The 12,690-nt window shown below is 38.4% G+C and overlaps 3 protein-coding genes across 14 annotated transcripts in view; 2 read left to right on the top strand and 1 right to left on the bottom strand.

Moving 5' to 3' along the window:
* The window catches only part of myo6b (myosin VIb), a 36,904-nt gene extending 32,457 nt beyond the window's left edge, over positions 1 to 4,447 (bottom strand). For 2 of the 4 annotated variants that reach the window (XM_031758296.2, XM_031758295.2), the window contains exon 1: positions 3,537 to 3,740. The gene's annotated coding sequence lies outside the window, so the exon portion shown is untranslated. Of the gene's footprint in view, positions 1 to 3,536; positions 3,745 to 4,428 lie in introns of those variants that run through there. The other 2 variants (XM_039603399.1, XM_039603400.1) reach the window with 2 other exon arrangements.
* A 1,514-nt stretch (positions 4,448 to 5,961) lies between these two features.
* Positions 5,962 to 8,844, top strand: colec11 (collectin sub-family member 11). 3 transcript variants are annotated; one of them, XM_031758270.2, is made up of 7 exons: positions 5,963 to 6,235; positions 6,499 to 6,664; positions 6,771 to 6,842; positions 7,344 to 7,415; positions 7,520 to 7,573; positions 7,680 to 7,775; positions 7,930 to 8,844. In XM_031758270.2, exons 2-7 carry the CDS (start codon positions 6,529 to 6,531, stop codon positions 8,337 to 8,339), a joined length of 840 nt encoding a protein of 279 aa, XP_031614130.2. In that variant the 5' UTR covers positions 5,963 to 6,235; positions 6,499 to 6,528; the 3' UTR covers positions 8,340 to 8,844. The 3 variants fall into 3 exon arrangements, with proteins under 3 accessions (XP_039459342.1, XP_031614130.2, XP_031614131.1); XM_031758271.2 differs by having other exon boundaries at positions 7,948 to 8,844; XM_039603408.1 differs by lacking the exon at positions 7,680 to 7,775 and having other exon boundaries at positions 5,962 to 6,235; positions 7,948 to 8,844.
* Positions 8,845 to 10,512: 1,668 nt separating this feature from the next.
* LOC116334779 (doublecortin domain-containing protein 2) overlaps positions 10,513 to 12,690 on the top strand; it is a 31,945-nt gene continuing 29,767 nt past the window's right edge. For 4 of the 7 annotated variants that reach the window (XM_039603403.1, XM_039603407.1, XM_039603404.1 and 1 more), the window contains exons 1-4: positions 10,513 to 11,533; positions 11,894 to 11,942; positions 12,149 to 12,225; positions 12,363 to 12,494. In XM_039603403.1, coding sequence (XP_039459337.1) covers positions 11,250 to 11,533; positions 11,894 to 11,942; positions 12,149 to 12,225; positions 12,363 to 12,494 — 542 coding nt within the window. In that variant the 5' untranslated portion in view covers positions 10,513 to 11,249. The remainder of the gene's footprint in view (positions 11,534 to 11,893; positions 11,943 to 12,148; positions 12,226 to 12,362; positions 12,495 to 12,690) is intronic. The other 3 variants (XM_039603402.1, XM_031758311.2, XM_039603401.1) reach the window with 1 other exon arrangement.

The raw sequence follows: 12,690 nt of genomic DNA on the forward strand, positions 1-12,690 counted from the left end.
AATTAAAATAAATATGTAAAGCACTGTTTTGCATTTTACTTTAAGCAAACAGAGTCTGCTTCTATGTTTATGGCCACTTACTATGTATTATACCTACTCTCCACAACTGCAAAACGGAAGTTGATATCACTATCGTAAATTTGACGTCAGAACTTCAATCGCCTGTGAGGGCAGCTTCTCAGAATCGCCACAACATTTTTGTTTACCATCTATTCTAATTTGCATGGAATTTGCCAAAGTCTTCATTACACCCTGCAGCTTGTAAAACGCCTTGGGAACTATAACAGTTTGCTATTACTTCACACTTGAAGACTATATTAAAGTAGCCTGCAGCTAGGCCTACCAACTATGGTGAAATCGCACCTAAATAGAAATAAATAAATACAAGAATTCATGATAAAACTGATCTGCTGGCATTCTCTACCTATTTGCATTGCATGACTGGGATCCGACCATTTGACGGTGCTTGCTACAGTCTTCATTACTCCTTTGAGAGAGGATTTCTAAGGAGTTGTCTGCTGCAATCTTTAGTGAAGACAACATTCCCCCAAATGACCCCACAAATCTGACAAGAGAAACAATCCACTTTGCAAGTGTGCTAGGGTTCAGTGGTACGCCAAGTTAAGAAGCTAAATATGGTACACTACAACCACTGGTTAATGGTTTTTGAGGTATAAAGTACAGTATTTAATTTTTCTATTTATTGGTTATTTTAAAAACGGTTAGTTTTACCAACTGCACAGCTTTATGAGTGAGGCTGAGTAAGGTAATTCTTTAATAAATGACATTTAGAACCTGGACGATTCATATAATCACTGAGTGGACAACGTGTCTGAATCTGAACTGAAGAGCTCCTCAAAGCAAAAGTGCTGATGTTATGCTTGAGTATCCAATAAGCTTCAGGGATTGAGGTCAAATGTCAAAGAGGACATCGTGGCTCAAGAGTTGGGAGTTCGCCTTGTAATCGGAAGGTTGCCGGTTTGAGCCCCGGCTTGGACAGTCTCGGTCGTTGTGTCCTTGGGCAAGACACTTCACCCGTTGCCTACTGGTGGTGGTCAGAGGGCCCGGTGGCGCCAGTGTCTGGCAGCCTCGCCTCTGTCAGTGGCTGTGGCTACAATGTAGCTTGCCATCACCAGTGTGTGAATGTGTGTGTGAATGGGTGGATGGCTGGTTGTGTAAAGCGCTTTGGGGTCCTTAGGGACTAATAAAAGCGCTATACAAATACAGACCATTTACCATCTTATGGAAACTGCTGATACAGCTTCAACGACAACTTCAACAGGTGAGTACACTCAGCATTAGAACTGATCCAACTCTTTTTCTTTTTTTGTTTAGACTTACAATAAGAAAAATGAGCACACTTCGTATATTATTAAACCCTTCTCATGAGATAATGTTAACATTTCAGACACTTTCATTGCTTCTACGTTCCAGATAACAATTACTGAAACAAGTGATTTCTTTGTGTCGGTTTAGTTACCACTTCTTACATGATAATAGCAGTGAAAGACCAAAGATCACAGTTTTACTCCTTTATTACCAAACGCATTTCCCATCAGGTGAGTACATCTACGTCTGTGAAGTGCATGACGTCGATTTCTAAACACAACTGCACTGGTCGAGGAAACACACATGGCTAAAATGGTAAGGCCATTAAAATACACATACATCCACTGTCTGGCTATAATGAAGTGCATATTCTACATTTTTAAACAATCTGCTGCCACAGACAGTGAAAGGCATTGAAGAAAAACACATGCTCTTATCTCAGTTTATTGTTATGTGGCCTATCTATTTATATTTATAGAGCAATGCTCAACTTTCTACAGTAGATGTCTTTGCCCAAAGTAGGCCCTCAGACAAGCAAAGGAAAGAGTCCACATATCAAAGGATAAATGTTCCATCAAACTCCTAAATGTAACCATCTGGATTCATAACAGCAAAGACTCTGCACCATTAAAGTCAGGTAGCAGGTCAGGTACTAGGACGGGTAGATAGATCTATCTTAGTATCCTAGTTGTATCTTAAATATCTATCTTAATAGATAGATAGATAGATAGATAGATAGATAGATAGATAGATAGATAGATAGATAGATAGATAGATAGATAGATAGATAGATAGATAGATAGATAGATAGATAGATAGATAGATAGATAGAAAATCACATTCTAACATAAGCAGGAGAAAAACGCTCAATGACATTCCCGGTCTATTATCTCTAACCTTCAAGTGTGAGATCAAGGCTAGAGGGAATCCTAAAGATTGTTTTTGTTAGATAACTGATAACCACATAACTATCCCACAGTTCCCTTCAAGTTAATTTACAGTTTGTTCACACAGGAAATTTAGTCACTTGAATGTTAGATGAACACGGAAAGCTTAAATGGCTACACACATTTTGCTGTAGCAGAAAGACTTTGCATACTGCAAAACCACAATAAAATTAACCGTTCTTTGTCAGAGCATTCTATAAACCAAGTTCCATTCATTATACAGGGGGTTATATTGGGCTCTTTTAGAAGACCCTCCAAACTGTCTGCATCCTTGGCTGCGTACAACAAAACAGACCAGCCCCTTATGAGTAACTTTGACTCTGCAGCCTCAAATCCTCTTAGTATCTGACCCTAATCCAGACAGAGAGGTGAGACGCCTGAAGTGAGATCTAAACCTCACAAATAAAAGTCAGTGAGCAGGTTTGAGACAATGCAAATCAGAAGGGTGTCACATATCCATTGAAACAGAGAGCCAGAAAGTAGGGAGAGGAGGAAATATGAAAACACACACACAAATATATATACACTCCCACACAAATGAACACTGCTTGAGAGTCAAAGCAGTACGCGGTGAAACACCCCTCGTGTTTCCTGCCTCCTGTTTCCGGTTCTCTCTCAGGGAAGGGAGGCATGGAAAAAGCATTGGACGGTGGCTACAGAGCAACAGGATGAAAGATGCACACACAACAGAGGGTACACTTTCAGAAGTGCATGCCAGGAAAGCATTTAGTTTAAGTGGTGTGCCTAAATTTGAATGAAAAGTGACATGTCAGAGAAAGAAACTGTAAAATAAATAAATAAATGCATGAGAATAAAGAATCCTGGTTTACGTTTGTTAATCCCGTGAGGACACTTTAAACGCATCACGGCTAAATTATGTATAGGAGAAATATCTAGGACAGAATTTCCTGATAGCAATCAAGCAGAAACGAGATGTGGGCTAAACTGTCGGCTGTTGTGATTACTCGAGATAACCTTATAATGAGGTTTTCATAATTACGATTAACCCCAAATAACTTTTTCAAAGAAACTTATGGAATTAAGCACCTTATAATACGCCACGACTACTGCACCAAGACACCAAACAGTACAACCAGTGGAAGTAAGTCAAAAGTATAGGTTTAAACAGAAGCCCACAGAAAACTCAGTTCCCACATTACTCTTAAATCAGATAAAGTACTTCAAAATACTTGTAACGTTAGCTATTTGGAATGAAATTTTAAAAAGCGTAACAGGTAGACAAAAAAATAACACACTTACAAGTGAAATCCTTCAAGCAGTTAAATTTACGTTCACGGTGACAGTAAAAAGTTTTATGCTCCTCATGCGGTTGTATGTGTGTAGCACTGGTCCAGCTTCCCAGCTTTGTCGGTGTTTCTTCCTGCAGCAGGACAGGACGGATGAAATAGCAGCGGGCTGTCTGGGTGACAGGCTACGCTCGAGCTCCGGTGATCACCGGTGACGTCACCCTCACCCCGAAAGGTGCGTTAAAGTGTCCCTCGTAAGATCCTGTGACGTTTTTATTTTTGGCTTATGGTTTATACTGATAACTAAAAATTAAAAAGCCACTTATATTATAAAAATCTAAACAAAAACAGCTCAGGTCGGCGATCGTGAGTGTGAATAATTTCAGTTATATCACTTAATACTTTTATATTCGAATTGTTTGCCATCAATGTATTAATGCATGTGAATCTCATTAAAAATAGTTCAGTATAAACAATCACAAGTTTCAACAGGTTATATCACCACATGGGTTTGGAGAATTTTAAATATGCAGTGTTTGAATGTCTGAATGTAGGTATTTTATTTCACTAGTTGATGGGCTATTTGTTTGGTCTGTCATCCTTATAAAAATAACAGAGGATTAGCAAAGAGCACGTGGCTGCGAAGAAAAGACTGCAAATGTTGCCTCGAGCTTCATGAATATTTGAGTGGCAGGTAATCTGAAACTTTTGGGGGGATTTTTGAAGGAGACATCCAATCCACAACTGAAACACAGGCTGCCACTCGGTTTGTAAATCTAATTAGGACATCTGATACGGCAGTACTGGATCATATCTGATTACGGACAGTAGTTGGCAGCAAGCAATAAAATGTAGCTTTTATTTTTTTAAGCCCCCAGACCAACACCAATCTACAAAACTCTTACCTTTTTTTGTATCCAGCCAGTTAAGACAGTTAATGATTTTGATCATGTGTTATTTGACGCAATGTTATATTGACTGATGAATGGCAGACTAAAAATAAATGGTCTGTATAGCTTTTATATTCAAGATCCAGAACACTGTGCTTTATTGCTTTGCCTGATGGACAATGTCTCCCCCATGTGGCCATGTGGCATATAAGCAACCACATCCCATGTAATTACAGTTCACGTGGAAGGGATGCACTAGAACAGGGGTGCCCAATCCTAGTCCTCGAGAGCTACCTTCCTGCAGCTTTTAGATTCATCCTTGTTCCAACACACCTGAATCAAATGAATGTCTTGTTATCAGGCCTTTGCCAAACTTGATGGCATGCTGAAGAGGTCATCAAACCATTTGATTCAGCTGTGTTGGAGTAGGGATGCATCTAAAAGCTGCAGGACAGTAGCTCTCGAGGACTAGGATTGGGCACCCCTGCACTAGAAGGTTCATGATGGGGAGAACCCAGTGCAAACTGGAGGAAATGAGAGCAATAGAGACACCAAGGAGCACAGAGTTAAGCAAAACACAAACTCACAATAATTTCAAACCCATATGCTTGTAGGGAATGTGTAGTGAATGGAACTTGGTATACTTACAGAAACAATGCATGGCATAAATTGAAATCCTCCACTGAAGCCAAAGGTTTTTTGTACAAGGTCAGGACTCAGCGTTTTCTGTGTTAAAATTAGTGCTTTTATTTTGATACTTTCACATTGTTACTTTATGAAATGATTTGTTAAGGTATTTAAACAATTTAATTTAGGGAGATCAAACTTATTTTGCATCATGGGCCACATTCATTAAACAGTTAACGGCTGTCTCAGTTTTGCTACAGGATAAAGAGATATTGCTGTAGTGAATGAAAGAAATCTGTCCAAACAAATAAAGACATGTATAATGTTACAGAAAAAATTATGGTAGTAATTACAATAACGGAAAAGTAATTCACATTAATTTACAAAAGAGTTTTTCCTCTGTGGACTGACTGTAAAACATAGAAATTTTACAGCAGCTAGTGAAAAATCAGGCACTCTCCTGTGTTTTAACGATTATTGTTTATCTATTATTTAGTTACTCTGGTGTAGTATGAATAGCAATGGGAGAGCTCTTTATCAGTAGGTAAAACTGTAAAAGCAATGACAAAATAGTAAAAACTTAGAAATCGATGCCCTCTCTCACATTTTCCAAAGCTCTCTAGCAGGCCAGATTGGAGTCTTTCCTGGGCCGAATGTGGCCCCCGAGCCTTATGTTTTACACCCTTGATTTAAATCCTTAATGTTAAATAAATAACATCATATGATAGACATAACAGAAAAAACAACTCTCCTTGTAATGATTTCACATGGACCACAGCATATGTAATGATAATCACCACTACTGGTTTGTTATACAAACCAAAATACTACAGCAACTTGCTAAAATAATAGATGTTACCTTGTTACTAAATGAATGTGCATGCTAGCTCTGTAAAATGCATTATATATTTAACTCTCCCAATTATCTGATAGCATTAAAAAGTTGAGTCAGTATATTTATCAGGCCTCTCTGCTGTCAATCTCTTGACCGCTTTCCCAGCTAATTATCTGTGGGGGCCCAAATGCTTTGGAGTTTATCTGTGAACTGTTTACAAAAGTCCTATCACACACATTCTGTGGTGCCTGTGTAGAGGAACATGAAATGCTCTTGTAGGACCACCAGCACTCAAAGCTCCTGCAAATCTTTGGACATTAGCATTACTTTTTTACTTCTGTCTGGAAAATACTTCTAAAGGTAGGCGTTTCCGATTTTGAAATACTGTATAGTTTTCAAGTAAACACGCTTTCTTGGAGTTACCAAAAAGCTGTGTGTGTGTACTTGGTTTATGCAAATGTAGTTCTAAATGCAGCTTTGGAGTCTCTTTTTTATATATTTTCAGTGGAAGAAATTCTCACTTCTAATTCCACTATTTTAATTCTGAAATATACAGACACATAGCTTTTTATGAACGATTTTTTTTTATATTAGCATTTCCTTAAATTGTTTTGTTTCTCCAGCATAGCCCCCTAATCATCCCATGTAGAAGAATGACCGGTGAGAAACTGTTACTGCCAATGATACTAATGTCTGTAGTGATGAGTTTATTACCAATGCAGACATCATATGGACAACACTTGCCAGAGGAATCTTGCACTGTTCAGATTCTTGTCCCAGGACTCAAAGGCATGTAGCTCTTTGTTCTTTCTTACAAAAAATGCATGCCAGACACCTTAAAAACCAAGAATAGACTCTATCTGATATAATAATTGTCTTTCTTCTGCTGTAAAAGGAGAACCCGGAGAAAAAGGACAAAAGGGAGCACCTGGGAGACCAGGAAGAGTTGGTCCGCCAGGGGAGATTGGTATATTTTATGCACTTGCACCAAAAAAAAAGAAACTATGAGCAAAAGTGCATTCCCCTAAAGTGCAAATCTTTAAAGAGAGAATATTTTCTACATGCCCACATTTATAGATCTCCTCATTTTCTCATTACTACCACTAATACAAGAAAAACTGGGGTAAAGATCACATTTCTCAGGCTGATAATGTGCCGTTACATCACTACCAGGCCATCCAGAAATGGTCAAGTGTTTACATTAGGTTGAGAGGTCATATGACAAATGGTTTGTGGAATCCAGAGCTGTGGACAAGTGTTTACGGAAGACCTTAATGAGGAGTGAAGGGTGTTCTCTGAAGCATATTCATCATTTTAATTAATGCACCTTTAGTGAAAGTAAAGATTTGTTGTTTAATATATATAATTTTGCTTTAATTTGTGCTGTTTTAAGTTTGTCTTGACTATAAGATATACAGTATGTCTCTATCTTTATATGAACAATTTACTCATGTTGCATTCTTTTTAGGTCCACCTGGGGTCAAAGGACACAAAGGCATTATGGGACGTTATGGAAAAGTTGGCCCAAGTGGAATGAAAGGTGCTATAACTAGAACTGTACTGTCTGCACACATTTTCAGGAATGCATCAATTATTTGTTTAGTATGTTTTTATGATTGATGAATATTTACATCTCTGACGCAGGATTCAAGGGAGATCCAGGTGACCCTGGTCCAAGGGGCCCAGACGGAGAACCAGGTGGGTTATTTTGTTTGTCAAACAGATGGCAGCAGGATTAGACAGACACATCTGTAAATGAATGAAGTCACCTTTGTGACAGTCCCACACATTTTTGCCTTATCAGGCGTTCCCTGTGAGTGTGCGCCAATGAGAAGGATGATTGGAGAAATGGACATTCTTGTGGCTCAGCTTTCCTCAGAACTAAAATTCATTAAAACTGGTAAAAAATTTGCAGTCTTTACAAAATGCTTTAGAATTAAAAAAAAAAAAAAACTTTATCAGTTTTGGTATTTTGCTGATTTCCTGTCCTATAGAATTGCAAATGTGGGCATGTCAATGTGAAATTTATAGAAATACAAGTGCTCATTTTTCAGCACTGCCCTCCCCTGCAGCTGTTGCTGGCATTAAGGAAACAGACAGTAAAGTCTATCTGTTGGTGAAGGAAGCGAAGCGCTACACCGAGGCTGAGGGCTACTGCCAGACGAGGGGAGGGCACCTGGTCATGCCGAAGGATGAGGGAGCAAATGCAGCCATCGCAGGGTACATAACCGACGCTGGCCTGAGCAGAGTTTACATTGGCATTCATGACCTCGAGCGCGAAGGTGTTTTCACCTACGTGGATCACTCTCCCATGACCACTTTCAGCAAATGGAGAAAAGGAGAACCCAACAATGCCTATGATGATGAGGACTGTGCTGAGATGGTGACCTCTGGGGAGTGGACTGATGTGGCGTGCCATCCCACAATGTATTTTGTTTGTGAATTTGACAAGGACAACATCTGAGGCCAGTATATGTTAACAGACTGCAGACAGGACAAATGTAATGGAGCAAAAACTGTAATCTTATTATTTCGCTGTATCCTCTATCTGTAAATATGACGACAAAATGATACACAAGTTGTGCAAAGTAGTATAGTTTCAACTTCTTTTTTGCTTATGAGCTCATAAGCTATTTATTTTCTGAACATACAAAACATCCAAATGTTTGTAATATTTTTTTTTACATCCTTGATACATACTCTGAGATAAATTAGTGTTTCCATAAGCATGCCAGGAACTGAGTTTTTATTTAATTCAGAATATCCACTGAGCAATATTTGTAGCAGTACCATAGACAAATAGTGCAAATAAGCAAATACAGAGAGCTGTGGCTTGTGTAGAAAAAAAATACAATTAAAAGACAGATTTTCATTCCAGTTGAGTGCATTTAATCAGAGGAACGGAATACAGCATGCATTCTACATTCATGTGTTGTGCAATAAACATTTAAACATAGTTTAAAAATAAATTTTTTGCACATTATTTTATGCTCTTGAACTAGTTGTGCTTATTTACTGCAGCAGTTAAAGCAAACTTGTGGAAGAAATACATGATAAATGATGCAACACAGTGCTGCAGGAGTTAACGCTATTACCTCACAGAAACAAGGTTCTCGGTTTGAATCCACTGGCTGGCTTCTGTGTGCATAAGGTGGGCTCTTGGTATCCAGGCTTCCTCCCTTAGTCCAACGACGTGCATGCTAGTTTAACTGCTGGTTCTAAATTGGTCAGATGTGAGTGTGAACAGCTGTTTGTCTCTGTGAGTTAGCCCTGCAATAAACTGGCGACCATGAACATGGATACATGCATGTCTCAAAATACCTATATGGCTTACATCATGTTTTAATCATTAAAGTGACCCATTTTATATTATTGTAAAATAACAAAATGATTATTTTTCTTTTGTAATTTTCACATGGATCGTCGCCACCCAGTGGACGAAAGCTCTTCTTACAGCAAAAATCCCTTAGAGGGGACAAAAAGTCAGTGGCTGCACCACATTTTATCTGTTATGTTAAGGAAAGCACAGGCGTTACAAAAAAACATTAACTGTCATGCTGAAAGTGCAGCAGCCAGTAAAGTCTTTCATTTTAATGTTTACAGTTGTTCTTCTATTAGGCTTATTTTAGGCTGTTCTGTAGCACTGCATAAATATTAAGCATTAATTGGTATGTGTGCTAAATATGTTAAACATGAATCATATCAAAGTCAAATAATTCCGACAATGTCCTTCTGAAGTATGCAAACATCCTAACGAGTGAACACGGTAAGGTTCTCATGTATTATCCAGCGAGCAATGCAATTACACCGGAGTCACCTTACATCTTTATAACATTCACTCTGCACCTTAGTGTGCTGTAATAAATGGGAGTTTTAAAATGGATGGCACTGACCTTTAAGAGCGCCAAAGGAAACTCACCCACTGCTTCCCCTTGATTCCTGACATGACATATCACACTTTGGCTAAGCACAATTTGAATCACAGTTACACTACGACACGTATCCTGGCTAAGAACTGATAAGAACTAATTGCTGGAGACTTTTATGACTTTGCATAAAATTCTGAAAACCATTTGATGCAGTGACTAAAACCTGATCACATACTAAGCACATTGACATATTCTCGATTTATAGTGTTAAATTAATGCTGTCAGTTAATATTTTTATAAAAAAAAAATTACCACCTAAAGTTTAAAATAAAAATAACAGATTACAGCCTAATGTTTGCTGAATGACAGAAACAAGATATTACATACCTTAGATTAGTTTGACATTTTCATCTTTGAAAATCCTCCAACGGTTTGGTTGTGTGACTAATAGGAGATGTCTTGCGGCCCTGGCAGCTATTGTTTTAGGATGGGTGTCCCAGCTGAGATGATATCCTATTGCATCCCTCTAAGAAGAGGAATTTGAATATGCATGATGCATTTCTCCTAATAAAGCAGAACACCAGTCCCTTAAGAAATGAATAATTAATGCTGAGATGAATTATGTATTTAATTGACCAGGAGTTGTCTGGCATAAACCAATTAAGTGCCATTGTTGCAGCAATCTCTGGTTACCTTTGTAGTAAACAGTTTGGACAGCTCTGTCTAAAAGTGAAGGGGCTGCAGTCACTCTGCTACAGTTGTAATATACAATAGGAGTCTGTCAAAAATTTGAATGGGATACATGTTTTCTTCAAAAAAAGAATACACTTCTTTGGCTTTCTATTATATTTATTATCACCGATAGTATACTGTTATACATTTACAATAGATTTTGTAGGGGCATGAATGGTAAACCATATGGCATGGATCATGAGGAACGATGTATAGTATATAAATAAACACTGAGAGAAGTTTGAAGTCAAACAGTAAATGTGTTTTTATATTAGCGGATTAAACCTGGGCAAAATCTAAAAAATGAAAATAATAACAATAATAGAAAATAAACGATATATGCATTGTTACGGCTTACTTTACATTGGGTAGTGGCCTAATAAATTTATTAAGCAATGAAATTCACCGCTGTGTTTTTGTCAATTAGTTTCTCATTAAATACCATGAGATTGAATCAGTCAGCTGATAATGAAAATTAAAAATGAGTTGTTTTTTTTAATACAGACCTATGAGTGGTTTAGCTAAATATGTAAAACCGACTGGGGTCATCCCACTGGTTTGGAATCGAACACTAAATTAACCTTAGCTACACAATAGAAGACACGACAGAGACGGTGGATACGTATCTTAATACTACACCTCTCATGTGGAAGAACTGAGAAGCTGTCTCCAGTTACGTCTCCGGAGGCTCAACAGAGCTGACACATTAACTCCTGACACCAAGGGCCACCGCTGTTTGCTGTTTTAAACCGTTCTCGTTAGCTAACACAAGTATGCCCAGCACATTAGGGAGAAGTGACTTGCCACCCACAAAAACAATCGTCGTCTACAGGAACGGAGATGCCTATTTTACCGGCAGGAAAGTAGTTGTGAATCCGCGGCACGTGCCATACTTTGACAACTTTCTGACATCTCTGACCAAAGGGATTGAAGCACCTTTTGGCGCTGTGAGGAGGCTCTACACCGCCACACAAGGCCACCAAGTTCACCATCTGGATGACCTTCAGCACGGGAGTGTGTATGTCGCGGCCGGAAATGAGGCGTTCAAGAAACTGAAGTAAGTGTCATGTTTTAGGGGTGTCTGGTCTGAGTTTACTTGTATATACTGGAATCTAAAGTTTTTTTCTTTAGCTTCATTTGTTGGATGGGGATTTGACTAGGCTAGTACTTAATATTCATTAAAACGCTCCGAGTATGTCAGCTTATCTCAAATAAAGTCTAATCTGTCTTTAAATATAATCTTTTGGACCCAGTATTTTAGTCTAGTCAGCAGAGCACTGATCTTGAGCATACTTTTACATATATAACTATTTGATTTCAATTAGTTTTATCAGATCTAATGATGCCTTACACCTACATCCTTGCATAAGTTTCCTTGTACCTAAAGCTAATTTGATTTTTTTTTACTGCCTTCCAGTTATTGTGAAATAGCAGCCAAGAAGCCACAGAATAAGAAAAAAGAACAGGTAGTAGCACTGTTTTGTGCGTGTGGTCAGTTATAGTGAAACTTTTTTCATGTGTCCTTGTTTTAAGTGTAACCATTCTGCCTGAATGCTGATGCCGTCCTTAAAACCTAAGTTGCTCACAAAGGTCCTGTTCAGACACATAACATTAGATTTTGAGTGACGTGCTGAAAAAACCCCACTCAGTTCCTCCTTTATGAAATTTTCAGATCCAACCTGTTGTTCACAGCAGGATAGTAGTTTCTGCCCGCTGGAAGAGAACTGCTGATGAGTCTTGCACAATAAAGTGAGTATTGATTTTAAACTGCATACATATTTTTCCACGGTGTTAAAAGAATAATGCTCTCTGCCGTGCTGTGCAATGCAAGAAACAATTCCATTTATTTATTCATGGATCTTTGTGTGTCGTGTTTTGTTTCATAGTGTCTTCACCAATGGAGAAGTGCTGCTTCCTCCGGCTCGAATACGGATCCCAAAGTATACTCTTAGAAGCTGGGAAAACGTTTTAGCTATGGTGACAGAGAAAGTGCGTCTTCGCACGGGTGCTGTTTTCAGGTAATGTCAGGACATTTAGTCATACATCATTTTTAAACTAGTTAAGTTGAGTATCACTGAAGGTTGTTTTCCTCTTGCCTTCTAATTTAGAAGGTAATGTGATTAGTGGACACTTTACAGTCAATTTAAATGCAGAAAAATGATACTTGGGAAGGAGAGTAGAGGGACTTTTGCAATTAATTAGAGATCGAGACCA

Source organism: Oreochromis aureus, linkage group 19, assembly GCF_013358895.1.
Source record: "Oreochromis aureus strain Israel breed Guangdong linkage group 19, ZZ_aureus, whole genome shotgun sequence".
Classification (NCBI taxonomy): Eukaryota; Metazoa; Chordata; class Actinopteri; order Cichliformes; family Cichlidae; genus Oreochromis; species Oreochromis aureus.